Source organism: Prionailurus viverrinus, chromosome E2 (genome assembly GCF_022837055.1).
Source record: "Prionailurus viverrinus isolate Anna chromosome E2, UM_Priviv_1.0, whole genome shotgun sequence".
NCBI classification, from domain to species: domain Eukaryota; kingdom Metazoa; phylum Chordata; class Mammalia; order Carnivora; family Felidae; genus Prionailurus; species Prionailurus viverrinus.
In genome coordinates, this window is record NC_062575.1 from 13696739 (window position 1) to 13714572 (window position 17834).

The 17834-nt window shown below is 38.4% G+C and overlaps 1 protein-coding gene across 2 annotated transcripts in view; it reads left to right on the plus strand.

Moving 5' to 3' along the window:
• GLG1 (golgi glycoprotein 1) overlaps nt 1-17834 on the plus strand; it is a 149410-nt gene that overhangs the window by 103373 nt on the left and 28203 nt on the right. For both annotated transcript variants that reach the window (XM_047836693.1, XM_047836694.1), the window contains exons 5-10: nt 5637-5840; nt 6557-6628; nt 7541-7724; nt 10929-11143; nt 14971-15092; nt 16538-16639. In XM_047836693.1, coding sequence (XP_047692649.1) covers nt 5637-5840; nt 6557-6628; nt 7541-7724; nt 10929-11143; nt 14971-15092; nt 16538-16639 — 899 coding nt within the window. The remainder of the gene's footprint in view (nt 1-5636; nt 5841-6556; nt 6629-7540; nt 7725-10928; nt 11144-14970; nt 15093-16537; nt 16640-17834) is intronic.

Genomic DNA, 17834 nt, shown 5'->3' on the forward strand with positions numbered 1-17834 from the left:
GAATGTAAAGTGTTGTATAACTGGCATGGGAAAAATTTAGGGCTGGAGGTGGCCTTGAAGTAGAGGTCCAGACAGCCCTCAGATCTAAGACTCGTTAACCTGTGAATGCATTTTGTTTGTTTGTGTTTCAGTATGGGGAAGCAGAGGAATTAATATCAGCCAAGAGTAGTGTCATCTTCAAAATACTAAACCACTTGCCGGGTACCTGTATTGTTCCTTGCCAGAGCATTTTGTCGTCTGTGGGCAAAATGGTTGGATTAGAAGAGACTTGAATTTTCTAACCTTTCTCTGCAAATACCTTATTGCTGCTATAAAAAAAAAAATTACTTAGTAAGCACACTGCTACAAAAGAAGATATTTAAATATTAGAAAAGTTTAAGGTACATAAAGGTACTTTGGGCTTCTGACAAGAAAGGTACTCTATAAATGTGATCTGTTGTTATCTTTCTCTCAAAAGAACTAGTTTTAGTAAAGATAGGAAAGAAAATAACTACCTAGCTAATTTCTTCTTTCTTAATTATATCTATCTGGTCTTCCTTTTGTTCCTATGAATCTGTTGTCCAGGAGGTCATAATGGAGGTTTGGCCAGGTTTATTCTGAATTTGTTGGCTCAGCAAAATGAAGGAAACTCCTGAGAAGTAACAGCTGCCGAGGGAGAGGTGGTCTGAGGCATATGTCTGGCATCAGCTATTAATTGCCACTGCTCATTAATCTGCTCTTTAGGAAATATGATAGAAAATAAAACCCCTTTGTCGCTTTGCCCTCTATTTGTTCATTGTCCTGTGATTTGCGGGCTTCTGTCACTGACCAAGGGGGCCTGGTGTTAGAATGCCAGAGCTGCACACACCAGTTCATTGGAAGCTTTTAGTGCTGGTTCTTACCTGGCTGTCACCAAATACCTTTTCCTTCCCACCAGCACAGGGCTCTGGCCCTTTCACAGGGCACCTCTGAATCAGTCTTGAAAGTGCTGTGAATTTGGCATACAGCTTTTGGCAGCTAAAGAAAGGCCAGTTTTAATCAAGAAGGCAGATTTTTTTCCTTCCCAGCAGACTCTACAAATGGCACAAAAGCACTTAAGCTACCCTAATTATTCAGGAAGCGCCTCTGCCTTTATTTAGGGTGTGAGAGATTATTTCCAGTTCCATATCTCACTCTTTTTAAAATCTTCACATAAGTGTCCTAGACACATTTTTTTAGGAATCAGTGATGACACTTTTCCATATTTGTGATTAGTGGTCCACACCGTAGAGTAGACCATTACGATTCATCTCTCTTTGTAGTAGTTTTTCCTTTTGACACCAAGGTAGTTGCTGTTTAGCTTCCCTCCCCCTGGCAATCTGAATTGTCAGAATAAAACCTGCTTTCAACTGCATATATGAGTTATTAAGTTTCAGTGACTGAGACGATCACAGAACACAGTAGTACTAGAGCCCAAAGACAGGACAGTGAGGACTGTTTGCCCAGCTTTGTTAAAATAACAGAAACACTTCTATGGGTCATCAGGCTGCGCATTTTTGTCATGGTTATCTTTTGCCTTACCTACTGCTTAGGTGAATTTCTGTTTATATCAGATCCCTATCCTAGCATCAAAGACTTTCTTCTGTATTTCGAGGACAAGAAGATAGATTCACACCTGCACTCGAAAAAGCATGCTCCCTCCTATATAACCCACTCTGGTACTGCAACCAAGTTTAAAAAGGAGGGAGGCAGGTCTTTAGCCTTTCTTGGCTTTTCTAAATGGTAGTTTCCTTTTCTGAAGCCAGTTATTTAGATATGCAGATTATCCTGAAAATTAATGAATCAGCTTCTGACCACAGAAGAAAATAGGTTCATCAGTTTCATATTTGCCAATGAAGCTTGCAAATTCCTCTGTGACTGGCTTTGAACTGACTTCCTCCAATGGTCAGAGGAAAGGGGTCATGGTTAATCTGTACGCTGCCTCTGTATGAATATAGAAAAGTCATGATTTTAAAACTATTATTTTTTTCAAAATGTTAGTATATATAAATTTGAGAACAAAGATTATGAATTTTTTTATAATGTTTATTTTTTGAAAGTGAGAGAGCATGAGCAGGGATGGAGAAGAGAGAGAGGGAGACAGAGTCTGAAGCAGGCTCCATGCTGTCAGCACAGAGCCCGATGTGGGGCTTGAACTCACAAACCACAAAGACCATGACCTGAGCCGAAATCAAGAGTCGGATGCCTAACTGACTGAGTCACCCAGACGCCCCAACAAAGACTATATATTAATAACATTTTTTTCTGAACAAACACAGTTAAAATGAAAGGGCAGATCATCTGAAGAAAAAGTACGGTGTATCATCCATTATAGGAACTTAATTAAGGAAATGTGCCACATTATTACTACTTTTAGACTTTTCATTCAGTAGTTAAATAATTTTATCATTCCCTGCTTTTCACCAACTACTTTGAATATGTTTGGACGGTCTTTTTCTCTCTTTGTCTAGTAAGGAAGATCAAAGAAGACACCAAAAATATTGAAATAGAGAATGGTTTATAGCAGAAATGAAAACTGAGTTCTTCCCTACCTTTTTGAGATTAATGTTATTTTTCTCTGTTTTTAAAAAAAAAAAAAAAGGACAAGGTTTATGGGGAAGAAAAGATACTACCTATCAAATTGCTAAAAACTGATCAGGACACTTAGCAGTAGTTTTAAGACCTTTGTCTCACCACAGAACTTTTAAAGTTTCATTTTAAGTCCATTAGCAAGATCATTTGTTACTCAGCGTTAAGCCTATATATTAGTAACGTAACCTTTTTTAACCTAAGTAATTTTATTTTCCTGTCAATGGTGTGCCACTGTGCAGTTTTCCTCCCTTGCTTTCATTCTTATTCTGGAATTAGCCATACAGTCTTCTTTTCAAATATTTACATACATTTCAGTTATAAAAGTAAAACGGGCTAGACTGAAAAGCTCAGAGACTCTGGGGGAACCAATAAGAATACTTGAAATATCTTTATTTGAAAAAATTGTCTATCTAAAGTTAAGATGAATGAAAACCTCTAATGGAGATGATGTTATAGCCCAGTACCAATATGTGGTGCTACAATTGCTATAATTATAATTAAATCTTAGATTCCTTAGGGGGTCTTAAACCCTGATGCTGCTGCCTTTATTTAAATCCAAGAAGAAGCAAATGGAACCATTAGGAAATATAACAGCCCTAAATAGATAATCTTACTGATGGCACATTTAAAACCATTATAAACCCTGAGTATACAGGGAAACACTTAAGACTCATTACACGGAAGTCATTTCTTTACCCTGTGACCCAAGACTAAAGGCTAAATATAAATCAAGAATTGACTCTCAGGGGGCGCCTGGGTGGCTGAGTCGGTTAAGCGTCCAACTCTTGATTTCAGCTCAGGTCATGATCTCACGGTTTCATGAGTTCAAGCCCCGTGTTGGGCTCTGTGTGCTGACCATCCAGAGCCTGCTTGAGATTCTCTTGTGTCCCTCTCTCTCTGCCCCTTCCCCGCGCACGCGCACACACACACACACACACACACACACACACACACTCACTCTCTCAAAAAAAAAAGAGAAAAGTTGACTATCAGATAATTATTTTCATGTTTATATGATTAAGACCTAGTTGCTAGCAGCCACCTAATTAAGTTAATGGGCTACTCAACTTTGGTAATGGATCTTGTTTTGTTTTATAAAATAAAATCATGTTTATAATAATCTTTTATATACTGTGAATAGTAAGTGACTGAGGTTTCTGGCCAAGCCTTTGTTATCATAGGTTTGTTTCTCCTTTGGAAAGTGGAACATGTAGGCCTTGCTTAAATGGGCCCTAGTCAGACAAACCTGAGTATCACTCATGATTTAGGAAGAAAAAATGAACCTTATTCCAGATTTCTGGGGTTTGTGTCAACTTTTCTCTCTGTCCTTATCTTTTTGTCACTTGTCTCTTGGAGTTTTGTTTACCTATTCAGAAGTGCTCTTTAAAAAACCTTCTTGGTCCTCTTGGGTTTTTAAGCATGGGATGGAATCATACCTCTAGTGAGCAAGGTTCAGGTACAGATAGAGAATAGGAGGCATGAAAATCTGCTAGTAGAGTGTGCTTCCAAATCTTTTTTGGGTCAGTACACCTTTTGAAAATTTAATTAAAACTGTGAACCCTCCTCAGGAAAAATCTAAAACATCCACATACAGATTATAGGAATATCCTAGAACCCCAAGGTTTGGAAAAATAAATGATGGACTGTTAGCTAGGCACCTTCCCTTCTGCAACTCAAGACAAGTTGATAAACTCTAGGCCTGTATTTACTCCTCTGCACAAGAGGTACCACAGCTCTTATCCCCTCTCCACAGGTATAATGGGAGACAACTTGGACATTTTTCTGGAAATAATTTAGAAATTAATGTGCTATATAGAACAAATCGCATTACAACAAAGTAGAAAAAAAAAACCACAATTTTTTTTGTTGAATTGAAATTTCGCTTAAAGTAGATGCTTCCCTGCTTGTTTTAGGAATCGTTTTATTATGTACAGATGATTTCATAGATATGGTATTTTACTCTAACAAGATTGTGTGTATAAATAAAAGATAGCATATACTTCCTACTGGTTGGTTTGCTGTATTTATGGTTATACCTGTCACGTTTTTGAGCCATATCTTCAGAGTACAGCAGAGTAGGACTCCTGAATAAAAAATATTTAGGGGAAATTTCTCATATTTTTAGTGAATGGATGCTTGTGGTTGCCATGGGGATGATGCAATGCACAATTAAAGATAATTGGATGGCTTTAGGAGAGCTCTCAAAAGCAGTTTGTATAAAGGGTGGTAATCTCATTAAATCTCATTAGGATAAATCCAAAACATCAAAGTGAGTATTACACAATAAATTGTACATATTGGGGTCTTTGTGGACAGTATAGAGTAGAAAAATGAGAAGGAGGGTCTCTGTAACATCTTTTCTCAGTGGATTTTGTGGTTTGCTTTTTTTTTTTTTTTTTCCAACTTGACTATTGGGGAAATACCTCACCTTTGAGGTAGACGAACAGAGATTTCTGCAGTGTTATTTCAACATTGACATGAACCACAATCAGAACGTGGAGCTAATGTAAATTCTTAAAATTTTTCTGACATTTTAAACTTAAAGAATTCAGGTTTCTGTTTCTTTTTTTTAATGTTTATTTTTGAGAGAGAGAGAGCCAGAGCTCATGTGTGAGCTGGGGAGGGACAAAGAAGGAGGAAGACATAGAACCCGAAGCAGGTTCCAAGGCTCTGAGCTGTCAACACTCACCAGCCCTGAGATCATGACCTGGGCTGAAGTCAGACACTTAACCAAGTGAGCCACCCGGGCACTCCCTCAGGTTTCTATTTCTAGTGCTAACTTAACTATACTTAAATCTCCCAGGATCTCTCTTTCCATTTGTAGCGTGCAAGTATTCCATTGTAACAGAAGACTGTTGAGGACATTTTCTGTAACTTCCACAGTGTGGTTGGTTCCCAGGGTGGTTGGTTCCCACCTGATTTCTCAACAGAACGTGAATAAGCCAACTATATATTGAATTGAGAATTTTTTTTTTTAAAGCAAATGATGTTTATTTGAAACTCATTGTGGTGAGAGTTTTACAATATTAGTATCCTTGCTGTTTTAGGATGCACATTCACAAGGTGAGGTGGTATCATGCTTGGAAAAGGGCCTGGTGAAGGAAGCCGAAGAGAGAGATCCCAAGATTCAAGTCTCTGAACTCTGCAAGAAAGCCATTCTGCGGGTGGCTGAGCTGTCCTCAGATGACTTTCATCTAGACCGGCATTTATATTTTGCTTGCCGAGATGATCGGGAGCGTTTTTGTGAAAATGTGAGTCAGCTCAGAAACTGTTCTTCTCTTTAAAATATTTTTTAAAACTTTAGTCCAAAACAAAATAAACCACACACTCTCCCGTGCACATAAGGCACTGAAAGGGAAGGTGGAGTTGGTCCCAGGATAACAGAGACTGATGGAATCCTGTTCATACCTATTTCGTGGCTAAAACTACCATATTACATGTTATTTGTTTTGGGCTAAGATAAACAAAACAGCAGGTGGCTACCTTTTAAAATGAAATCCTTGATTGCTATCTGCAGACCTTATAGAAAAACTTGCTAACATATGAAATGGAAGAGTCTCCATTCTTACAACAAAGAACTGAGAGTAACTTGTGTACATTTCCACCCTCTGCTGTTTTGAATAAGCAGTTTTAGCCATCAGAGCCACTGATGATGAGTTTTATTGGCTCCAACATAATGTAAGAAGAGACTGACAAGACACTTCTCTTGGTTCCCTGATGAACATTATATCTGGGAACAAAGGACAGTAGCCAAGCATCATGGGAAATTTTTTTTCATCTTTCCTGCAATCACCATTTTCTTCCAAAGGCCACTAAATGTTATAAATGGCTGAGCCATTTGTTCAGAAGTGCTCACCATTATAATAATTTAACAGGAGGTTCTGTATAAGGTTGTGGATAGGGCCCAGCATAACTACTCAGCTGATTGTTATCATCCTCATCATCATGTGTATGTTCCATCTTACAGACGCAAGCTGGTGAAGGCAGAGTGTATAAATGCCTCTTTAACCATAAGTTTGAAGAATCCATGAGTGAGAAGGTCAGTATTATTTTGAAATACACCAGTATTTTATTCATTTCTTAAAAGTTTTCTCAAGTCCTCTCAAATAATATTCTTATAAACTCATTACCAGGATATAAATGATAAAGCTTACCCTTTTCAGAGGAGAGACACTTGGCTTTCAGTAGAGAACCAAAGCATATTTTGCTTAAGCCCAGAAAATGAAGCCTTGTGATATCTAGATACCGGGAAGCCAGTTGAGAATCAATTTTGGAAGTAAAGTTGGAGAATTTTGTATCACGGTCACATTGAAGCCAGCCTCACATACTCAGGAAGTTTAGGCTAACCAAACCAATGTGCTTTGCAGGTAATTAGCTATTTAATTTTTTGGCAGCTGTCTCATTAAGCATTCTCATTACCATTAGTCTGCTGTTCCTGGATAAATGCAAGAATCTTTTATGACTTTTAAAAGAATAATTATTCTTGGTTTTGCTCTCCTGCCATTTACTGTCATATGCAGCTGAAGAAATGTTTCATTTCAGTTGCTTATATAATTTACTATTGAATAATTATATTTTAAAAGCATAGAATGTAACTTACAGAGTGCTCTGTCAGTTGCCACTTTGATTCTTGAGAAATTTACTTTAGGGATATTGTTGAAGAGGAAAAGCATACTTTGTCAAGCTAATGTATTAGAATCTACCAAGTATGTTTTTAGGTACTGTTGCAGCAACAATCAGAAATTCACTGTAGAATTCCAAGGGTTTCTCTATCCATTTATCTCTGCCTCTTACCCCAACACACTTGTGTTCACTTTTAGCCAAACTTAAAGGTAGGCATTTTGGTAACAACTGCAGTTGTTGACATACCCTTGACCACGAGCCTCTGCTTGTATGTGTGAGCAGCCGAACCACCTGAGTGGTCTTACTCTTTGCTACACTCTTTATTCAGTGTCGAGAAGCACTAACAACCCGCCAGAAGCTGATTGCCCAGGATTATAAAGTCAGTTATTCGTTGGCCAAATCCTGTAAGAGTGACTTGAAGAAATACCGGTGTAATGTGGAGAACCTTCCACGGTCTCGGGAAGCAAGGCTCTCCTACCTTCTGATGTGTCTGGAGTCAGCTGTGCATAGAGGTAAGAATTAATTTCTTTTTCTCCTTTTCATTCCTTTTGGATTCACATTCTAGCGTCTCTTGTACATGTAAATGTTAATTTCCTCCTGTATTTGCCCTTCTGAGTTTACATGTGCCTTGTGACTCAGGAGCCTTTGTTTGCAAGCATAACTCCTGGAGCTGAAGGCTTAGTATCCCTAAGCCTTATTAAAGGCCTCTTTCTCTTAGCTCAATAATTGCCAATTTTGTTTTTCTTTACATGCCAGCTTTTTTTATTTTAAGGTATATGTCTCAAATCCAAATAGTTTAATTTTAATTTTTTTATTTTTTTTAATGTTTATTTTTGAGACAGAGAGAGACAAAGCATGAATGGGGGAGGGTCAGAGAGGGAGGGAGACACAGAATCTGAAACAGGCTCCAGGCTCTGAGCTGTCAGCACAGAGCCCGACGCGGGGCTCGAACTCACGGACCGCGAGATCATGACCTGAGCCGAAGTCGGACGCTTAACCGACTGAGCCACCCAGGCGCCCCTCAGATAGTTTAATTTTTAAAATGCATATTCAACATTTTTAGGAGAGTCATAGCATAGTAATTTAGCGTATGAGCTTTGGGTCAGAGAGGCATGGCTTTAAATTAATGGCTCTGTCACCAAATTTAAATTAATGGCTAAGTGACCACTGTTAATATTTCTTAATCTCTCCCAAACTCATTTTTCTTTTTCTCTTTTAAGATTTTTTTTTTTTTTTTTTTTTTTGAGGGAGCGCAAGTTGGGGAGGGGCAGAGCGAGAGGGACAGAGGATCAGCATCAAGCCCGATGTGGGGCTCTAACTCACTGCAAGATCATGACCTGAGTCGAAGTCAGACGCTTAACTGACTGAGCCACCCGGGTTCCCCACAAACTCATTTTTCTTATCCAAAAAACATAAATAATATTTATGGTGGGTTCTTATGAAGATTGAATGAGGTTATTTGGAATAGCACTTAACATTCAATAAGTGATAGGTACTGTTATTGTTACAACATCGATGATACTAAGAAACAACAGTAGGGGTGCCTGGGTGGCTCAATCAGTTGAACTTCCAACTCTTGACTTCAGCTCAGGTCATGATCCCAAGGTCATAGAACTGAGCCCCACATCAGGCTCTGCACTGAGCATGGAGCCTGCTTAAGATTCTGTCTCTCACTCTGCCCCTCTCCCCCACTCACACTCTCTCTCTCTAAAAAAATAAATAAATAAAATAATAATAATAAAGAAACTAAGCAGTAAAAGAAGAAGGGATTGACCCCTTAGAACCACACTCATGGTCTGTTGAGTCCAAAAGTCAACCCCTGAAAAGGAACCAAGAAGGTCGTATAGAAGATGAGGGTTGTCTTTCTGAATATTGGCTGTAAGCTGTAAAAATTAAATTCCTAGCTCTTATTAAATAAATGATGCTGAGACAGTTGGTTAGTGATTGAAAAGATAAGGGGAAAAATCAATCATTAAATAAAACTCGGAACTTTTTGGTGATTTTTTTTTTTTTTTTTTCCATATCTGGATAGTGAAAAACTCCTAAGCTTCAAAGCCATGGAATAGCAACCTGGGACAATGCATGGTCTTGGGTTGAATACCAAATAAAGGACATTTTGGAGATAAACGGAGATTGTTGATTATGGTGTGGATATTAGATGAGATTGTCCTAAAATGGAAAGGTAGAGATTATTGAGTAGTATAAGAATATTGTGAAACAGTATGCATAGTATAATCTAATTTTGGTATTCATAAAAGTTAATATTCTTAAACTGCAGATTAATAAGAAACACAGGAAGACTCAGTAAATACACTGCCAAAGGCTATGTGCAATAATTCAGAAAAATTACACCAAATGCATAATATTAAAAAGACTGACCATATTACGTGTTAGTGAGAATGTGGAGGAACTGGACTATCTAATGCTTCTGATGGAATTTAACATAGTACAACAGTTTTGGAAAATAGTTTGCCAAATTCTTAAAAGTTAAGCACACATCTACCATATGACCCAGCCATGTGCCCAAGAGATATGAAGGCATATATCCATATAAACTCTTACAATTGAGTGCTCATAACAGCTTTATTTGTAATAGCCCAAAACTGGCAGTGACCCAAATGTCCAACAACATTTGAAGGAATAAGGAAATTGTAGTCTGGCCATGTCATGACATAATGTTACTTAAAAATAAAAAGGAATGTGCTGTTGATACATGGATGAATCTAAAAATAGTTTTGCTGAGTGAAAGAAGTTAGACAAAAAGAGTCTGTACTTTCTGACTCTGTTTATATCAACTTCTAAAAAGTAGAAACTAGTAAACTAGTCTGTAGTCACAGAAAGCAGATCAGTAGTTGATAGGGGAGGGGCTTAGGTGGAGAGGGAGGGAGAGATTCTCAAAGACCATAAGAAAAGCTTTTGGAGTTGGTGGATATGTTCAATATCTTCGTTGTGGTGATGGCTTCAACAACGTATACATATGTCAAACTTCTCCAATTGTATGCTCTAAAAATACAGTTTATCTTAATTACACCTCATTAAAGCTGTTTTTTAAAAAACTTCCTTAAGATTTCCCAGTTGGCATTTTTTAGCTCAACGAAGGGGGCTGAAGAGGCTGTAGTGAATATTTGAAGTGTAGTCTTTTCCACAGGCTTTAACTGTGCATACCAGTAGGGGTTGTTCTTAGCTTTCATTGTTACTCTAAAAGTTACCTTATTAATAAGACTTCGATGGAGAGCCTGGGTGGTTCAGTCAGTTAAGTGTCCAACTTTGGCTCACGTCATGATCTCACAGTTTGTGGGTTCGAGCCCCACGTCAGGTTCTATGCTGACAGCTCAGAGCCCGGAGTCTGCTTTGGATTCTGTGTCTCCTTCTCTCTCTGCCCCACCCCCACTTGCACTCTGTCTCTATCTCCTTCAAAAATAAGTATTAAAAAAATTTTTTTAATAAAAAAAAAATAAGACTGCCATCGGCACAGCATTTCCATTATTAGTTTAGTAGTATAAAATCTGTATAATGCAGAATACTGTCAAGATAAACCCTAGTCTCTGAAGTCTCAAACTCATTTTATGCTGATGCTTGCTATATCCTAAGCTTTTCAGTCTAGCTAATAGCATAACTGGTATTATATTCTAGAGGAAAACATGTATTTTTATGTGTGGTGATATCTGATTGTAATGCGCACCATCCATAATGTCGTGACTTAAATCCTAACTTAGGACGACAAGTGAGCAGTGAGTGCCAGGGGGAGATGTTAGATTACCGGCGCATGTTGATGGAAGACTTTTCTTTGAGCCCCGAGATCATCCTGAGCTGTCGGGGCGAGATCGAACACCACTGTTCTGGATTACATCGAAAAGGGCGAACTCTGCATTGTCTAATGAAAGTAGTTCGTGGGGAAAAAGGGAACCTTGGAATGAACTGCCAGCAAGCGGTAAGGAAAAATTTTCTACTGCCATTTGGAATGTTCTATTTTATCGGCTAAGTCTCCTCCTGATGCTGTCCCAGCTTCCTTTATCTAGATCGTTTGTGGCATCACAGTTAACACTGGGCAGTAGGAACCAGACACAGAATATTGTTCAGGCATACCTTAATAAGAACGTGGAATTCCACGTGCAGTGGAATTTGCTGCAGAGCAAAAGTTTGAATTCATAAACAATAAATGGAGCTATATACTTAAAGAAATAGGTAAAATGCATTGTTTGCTGGAGTTTTTAAAGGAAAGTAACTTGCTAGATGAAATTTCTAAACTCAGAACCAAGGCAAACCAGGTTCTGGTAAATTAGAAAACATCCTGCACCAAAAGACGATTTGCCTTTCTCTATAGGCTTGATTAGATTGAGGCTGAAAAAGAGCTGAAAGGATTTGAAAGTTTCTAAGAGTTTGTTGTTTTTTGTTTTTTGTTTTTTGTTTTTTATTAATGTGCAGCATACTGTGAATTCTTGGCCACAAGGATCAAGAGAGCATGTTATTTTCAAAATGACACCATCTTTCTTGTTACACCAGGGGCAACTGTGCATGGAAGGGTCTTTCTTTCTCTGGCCCCAAACTGTACATGAATTCTATAAAGATATTTGGAAAAGATGAGTGTACTTCTTGGGAAGATAAAGTTATTCCTTTTTTTCCCTTTTTTTAAAGATAAAGTTATTTTTGATCTAGGGTTCACGAACAGTTGAATAACTACAGGTGAGGGGCATAATATAAAGTTAACAAAATACTATAGATGCAGTGCATCTGTTTCATTACCATTGTCCACATTTATTACTTTTTACTGAATAAGAGTCTTTGAACCATCTGTACCAGATGGAACAGTGGTACCCTGTACAGTGTACCCCATACATCCCTTAGGATGCACAAAAGATACCATTTAGCTTTGTATCCTAAATTAGGGAGTTGAGTTTCTCAGTGAAACTTTAGAAAACCACAATTCAGTTGTTTTTTGTTGTTGACATTTTTATTAAAAAATGAGTATTATAGAAAACCACAATTTGACAATCTGAAACACAAAATGTCCATAGAATTTTGATGTGGAGTAAAATTTCATCTTCGCTTCTCTTACTCACCCTGACCCATAGTCGAAAGTAAATTATACGTCCAGTGGTGGAAAAAATAGACAAATATATATATATATATATTCTCCAGAATCCCGAACCCAGCTAGAAGGAAGGCTTCAGGAATCTACTGTGGTTTTAGTTGGAACATTGTGGTTCTTCAGGAACAATCCTTGCTGGTGATTGTCCTGGGAAACCTCTGTGACAATATGTGTGCTTGGGCCTCAGACCAAGAGTGAATCAAGACTTGAAGTGAATCCTATACTTGAAGCTCATCCTTAATGCAGCATGTAAAGGGGAGGGAGTTGGTCAGGAATAAACCTCTTTACTGAGGCTACACTTATACCAAAGTGTACAAAAAAAACACAAAATAAGTTGGTTTAACTTAATTTCACACCATCTACCTCCAGGGCTTTTTGAAATTTAGCTTGTTAAAAAGAACTAGTGGCTCATCTTGGAAGGTATATACGGACCTCCCGTCTCACCCTTTTTGTCTAGAAGAAAATTTCTCACAAGCATTTCCCCAGTTTTTTCCTAAGCAGTCAGGGGCTGAAATAGATATATAATCACGTAGCGATTTATGTTCATAGTGTTTGTTTCCCACACTGCTGTCCCTGGGCTCCAGAGTGGCAGTGATCCCTTGGGCTGTTAGCCCTCTAGAGTCTGTAAGGCAGTCATTGTCTCCTTTTAGGAGCTGCAGTCTGGTGTGTTCATTTTGAATTCTCAAAGTTTGCCTGTCACTTATGGATATTTAACCTGTACAGTTCTTGCAGAGACTTCCAGATCCCCATGATACTTAAAACTTCCCTCAGAAAAAGATGTAAATATTTTGGTCTTTGTCAGCAAATGTTACTACTAACATTGATGATAATCTTCCTATCAGCTAAGCAGAGCATTTTGTAGCTTCTCCAAATTGCCACCGACAATTGGTATAAATAACTTCCTTCCCAGAATATTGAAAATCTTTTGTTTTCTTTTCTTTCTTAATACTTTTTAAAACTTTTTTTTTTTTTTTAAGAGAGACAGAGTACAAACAGGGGAGGGGCAGAGAGAAAGGGGGACAGAGGATCCAAAGTGAGCTTTTCACTGACAGCAGAGAGCCCAAGGCAGGGCTTGAACTCAAAAACCACTAGATCATGACTTGAACCAGTCAGATCCTCAACCACTGAGCCACCCAGACGCCCCAGAAATCTTTTCTATTTCTCTCATCTTGATTGTTGACTTTTTAGGATAGATAGAATTGGGTTTTTCTTTCTTCATTTCCTTTTGATCTGTGTTCTCTCCCCCCATGTGTGATGGGGTCAGTGCTTTCGTATGAGCCCCTGTGGGATTGTAGGTCACATGTATGAAGATCAGAGAAGACTCTCCTCCAAAGGCTAAATCTGTGACACAGAAAGGACTTTAACTTGGAAAATAGGGAACCCAAACCAGAAGGATTCTAGTTTTTAAATTTGTTGTCTGTTATTTAAGATTCCCACCCCAAAACACCATCTGCTATCCATCTGTACTAATAATGATCTTTTACATATGTAAAATGCTTTGCAGTTTATACATCCTTCTCTTGTATATGACTCTTTCTTGTAATTCTTCCTCAGTTCAAGAAACTGCAGCTAGAGGTTAATCATGACCATGTTCTCAAAGCTAATTTCTGGCAGAGCCAGAACTATTAATAGAATTCAGGTCCTCTGATCCCTAATTTGGAGTTTTTTCCTCTGCCCCAACTGCTTTCTCCTCAAAGACCGGAAAAAAGAATTAGAGGCCCATCTTCTCATGCTCTCACTTTATTCCATGACAGAGAATGGACCAGGCAAAAATAGATGTTAAAGAAAATACTCTCATTTTCAGCTGTATCATGACAAGTATTTTTTTTTAACGTTTATTTATTTTTGACCGAGAGACCGAGCATGAGCAGGGGAGGGGCAGAGAGAGAGGGTGACACAGAATCTGAAGCAGGCCCCGGGCTCTGAGCTGTCAGCACAGAGCCCATCCCGGGGCTCGAACTCACAGACCTCAAGATCATTACCTGAGGCAAAGTCGGACGCTTAACCGACTGAGCCACCCAGGCGCCCCGACAAGTATTTTTCTGGATATGTATAATGAGCAAGTTCTGCTTTACCTCTTCGTTGTATAAAAGATAATTGAGGAAAAATGGAAATTATAAGTATTGCATTCTTGTTTTTTTAATTGATAGTTCTTACAAGTTAAATGAAATCTCACATTTGTTTTTAATAGTGTGGAGCATGCTTGTTTTAATGCCAATGTATTGGCTGCATAATCCAAATTCTAGATTCTTACGACCAAATTAGGTCTCTGAGTGGAGATGTCTTCTCTTTACCCTTGTCCACTCAATTCTGGCTTGGCCGTGAGGGTCAGATTTAGCAATCTGATTAACAAATAGGCAGATATGAGGGAAAAGGCAGGCTTTATATCGTAAAGAGCTTTTGGTTTGGAAATGTCCAGAGATGGTCCAGACAGGTAGACAAGCAATCCCCACAGTAGCTTAAACAGAAAAACTGAGGCTCAAGGTAGAGAAGCCAGTTGGAATGTATTTGACAGGAGCTCTTATGCTTGGCCAGTGACAATTGTTAATTGTTAAACTTGTTAACAGTACATTGTGATATACCAGACCAAGTAAATATTTGAAAAGATGACATTGCTCTTCCCTCATATGTAAGAGATGTTCCTCTTTCTTAATTTTCTTTTAATCCAGCTGCAAACACTGATTCAGGAGACGGACCCTGGCGCAGATTACCGCATTGATAGAGCTCTCAATGAAGCTTGTGAATCTGTTATACAGACGGCCTGCAAACACATAAGATCGGGAGACCCAATGTAGGTTATCTTATTTGTAGTATTTATTTACATTGTATTGTATTTGGCAGTGTAGCGCCAGAAACATTCCTTCTAAACAGAAACATATACCAACTTTTGATAGAACTAGTACTGAAATGGAGCCCTTGGCTCTGCCTCATCCATGATGTAGAGACACCGAGACCCAGCATTGTGCTGAAGTTCACTGACTGTGACCGAGCATGTATGGGCCTGTGCATTAAGTCGCTGAATAATCCGTTTAATGGTCAAATGAAAACGAGAGAGAAACACTCAGGATAAAGGGACACATTACTTTGTCTCTGTAGTTCATCCTATTTGTATATTGACTCATTGTTTACATTGGCTACTTGATAATTATTAGAAATTAATTAGTTCTAATTGAAATAAAAACTGTTGTGGTTGGAGGATATAATCATGAACAAAATGAACTCTGAAGTTGCGTCCAAGATTTAGGAAAGCTATAAAATGCTATACTAAAGTATTTGAATGTCATGTAGTAGTTTTCTCCATGTGATGCACAAACTAGTTTTAAAACCAGGTTGCAAGTAAAGAACAGGTTTCCCATTCTGCACAAATCCTCATAGCCTGCAGCTGGCAGTAATCAACAATAAAATGAATGCAGTCCATATTTGTCATCATTCTGTTATGCATACACTCCTGCTGTTCATGCTATAGCAGGGGATTAAAAAAGGGTATTCTTCTTTAAAGTTTTTTATGCAGTTGGAGGAGATAGACAAACACAGTGAAGACTAATTAAGAATATTTACCAATATAAAAATAACTGCATTGAGCACGAGGGGTCAAGGGAGAGGGAGGGAAGGAGAGAACTGCTATAGCTAAAAATCATTTGAAGAGACTATCAATTAAATGCAGCGTGTGGACCTTTTCTGGGTCCTGGTTTGAATGAACATATAAAAAGGCATAAGAAAATTGGGAAAAAATTTGAAAACTAACAGGATGTTACATGACATTAAGGATTTTAAAAATTAATTTCTTTTCGTGGGTTATAGTATTATGTTCTCATAGAGAAACATGCTCAAGTATTTATGAATAAAATGATAAGGTATCTGGGATTTGCTTCAAAATACCAGCAAGGGGGTGTAGAATTAAAACAAACTTAGCCGTACGTTGATAAAGTTATGGGAAGGGAAGGTGGCTAATGTGTGATTCTTTACTTTTGTGTGTGTTGGAGAATTTTCACAACTAACAATTAAAAATACAGCAGCTGCACACAGATCTTAAGTAAGCTGAGTCCTAAGTGCTAAGTGGTCCTGAAGTTAGAAGCCATAATCATTGTCAGACTGATTTAATTTGAGTTATTCTCAGAAAAGTAAATCCCTGATTGCCCTAAAAAATAGCTCAATGACTTTTTCTACAGACCAAGGAAATATTGATGTGAGAATTCCAAACCTGTTGCTACAATTTCATCCCTGTTTTATTCCCAGGATCCTCTCGTGCCTGATGGAGCACTTGTACACGGAGAAAATGGTGGAAGATTGTGAACACCGTCTGTTAGAGCTGCAGTATTTCATCTCCCGAGATTGGAAGTGAGTATTTTGAAGCCAGAATCAAGTGTAAGCCTCAGCATGTTCTCCTGTGTAGTCAGTATCTTTTGTATTATTTGAAATAACCGGTAGGAATATGTTTGTAAGTTCTGGGATAGCTGACACACTCCAATCCCTTGAGAAACCTTTCTTGCTTTCAGAATAGTATCTCAAAGCTGAGGCAGCCCCTGCAGGTCTGTCCCCGTGTGCCTCCATTCGCTACTATTTTGGAAGTCAGAGTCAAATGTTTCTGATACCACAAACATCTATCCTGAAAGGACTTGGGCACCTGTGGGGCAGCAGAAGCATCTTCAGATACGTTTCTAAGAAGATACTAGTGCATTTTAATTTTTATTGATTTGTGCTGGATATGGGAATTTACTTTTATTCCTTTAACTATTCAAAGTTACTGAATTTTCTATCTTAAGAGGCTCTTATCAATAAGTGACAACTTGATTCTCTAATTCTCTTCTCATCCTGTTAGTCAAGAAAGGAGGGGTAGGGGACAAAATAGAAGAAGGATCTGTGTTGCAGTCAGAATCACTGTAACTTACTGGCTTCAGTGCCCTCCTCTTTTTATGTCTCAGTCTCTCTTCCACTTCCAGAGCGGCCAGGACCCGACAGCTTGGGAAGCTGGCTTTTCCTGCCGCACCCAGGCTCAGCTCCTTCCTGACTCAGTTATCTCAACCCCTGGAGTTTGGTCATTAACTTTTTCTAGTGATTGAATATGTCACCCACAAACTTTACTGGGAAGTGATTACTCAGAAGGTTCAATGTATTTTTATTTCTGTGTCCTCAGATTAGCTCTGGAAAGGACTACAGAAAAGTACATGGGAATTTCTCTGTACTTTCTCAGGCCGTCTAAGCCTGAGTTTAGACTCAGAGTCTAAACTCTGTTTACGTAGTTTACTGAGTTTACTGCCTTAATCAAAACTCTGTTTTTCCTCTTCTGTAACTCCTTTACCCATGATCAAAAAAATGCTTCACAGGCCTAAAAGCTACTCATTAAGTATTAGCTTTTCTCCTCCCATTCACTAGCTCTCCCCTAAAGTTGACATTATGATGTGGACAGAATTAAGCATCTATTGGTCTGATTTGGAGAAGCTGCAGGCTCATTGCCTTAATCCATTGTCTCCAGAGTCAGAGTTAAATGTCAAGTTTTTTAAGTTGATAAGCATATTCAGGTAAACTAAAAATG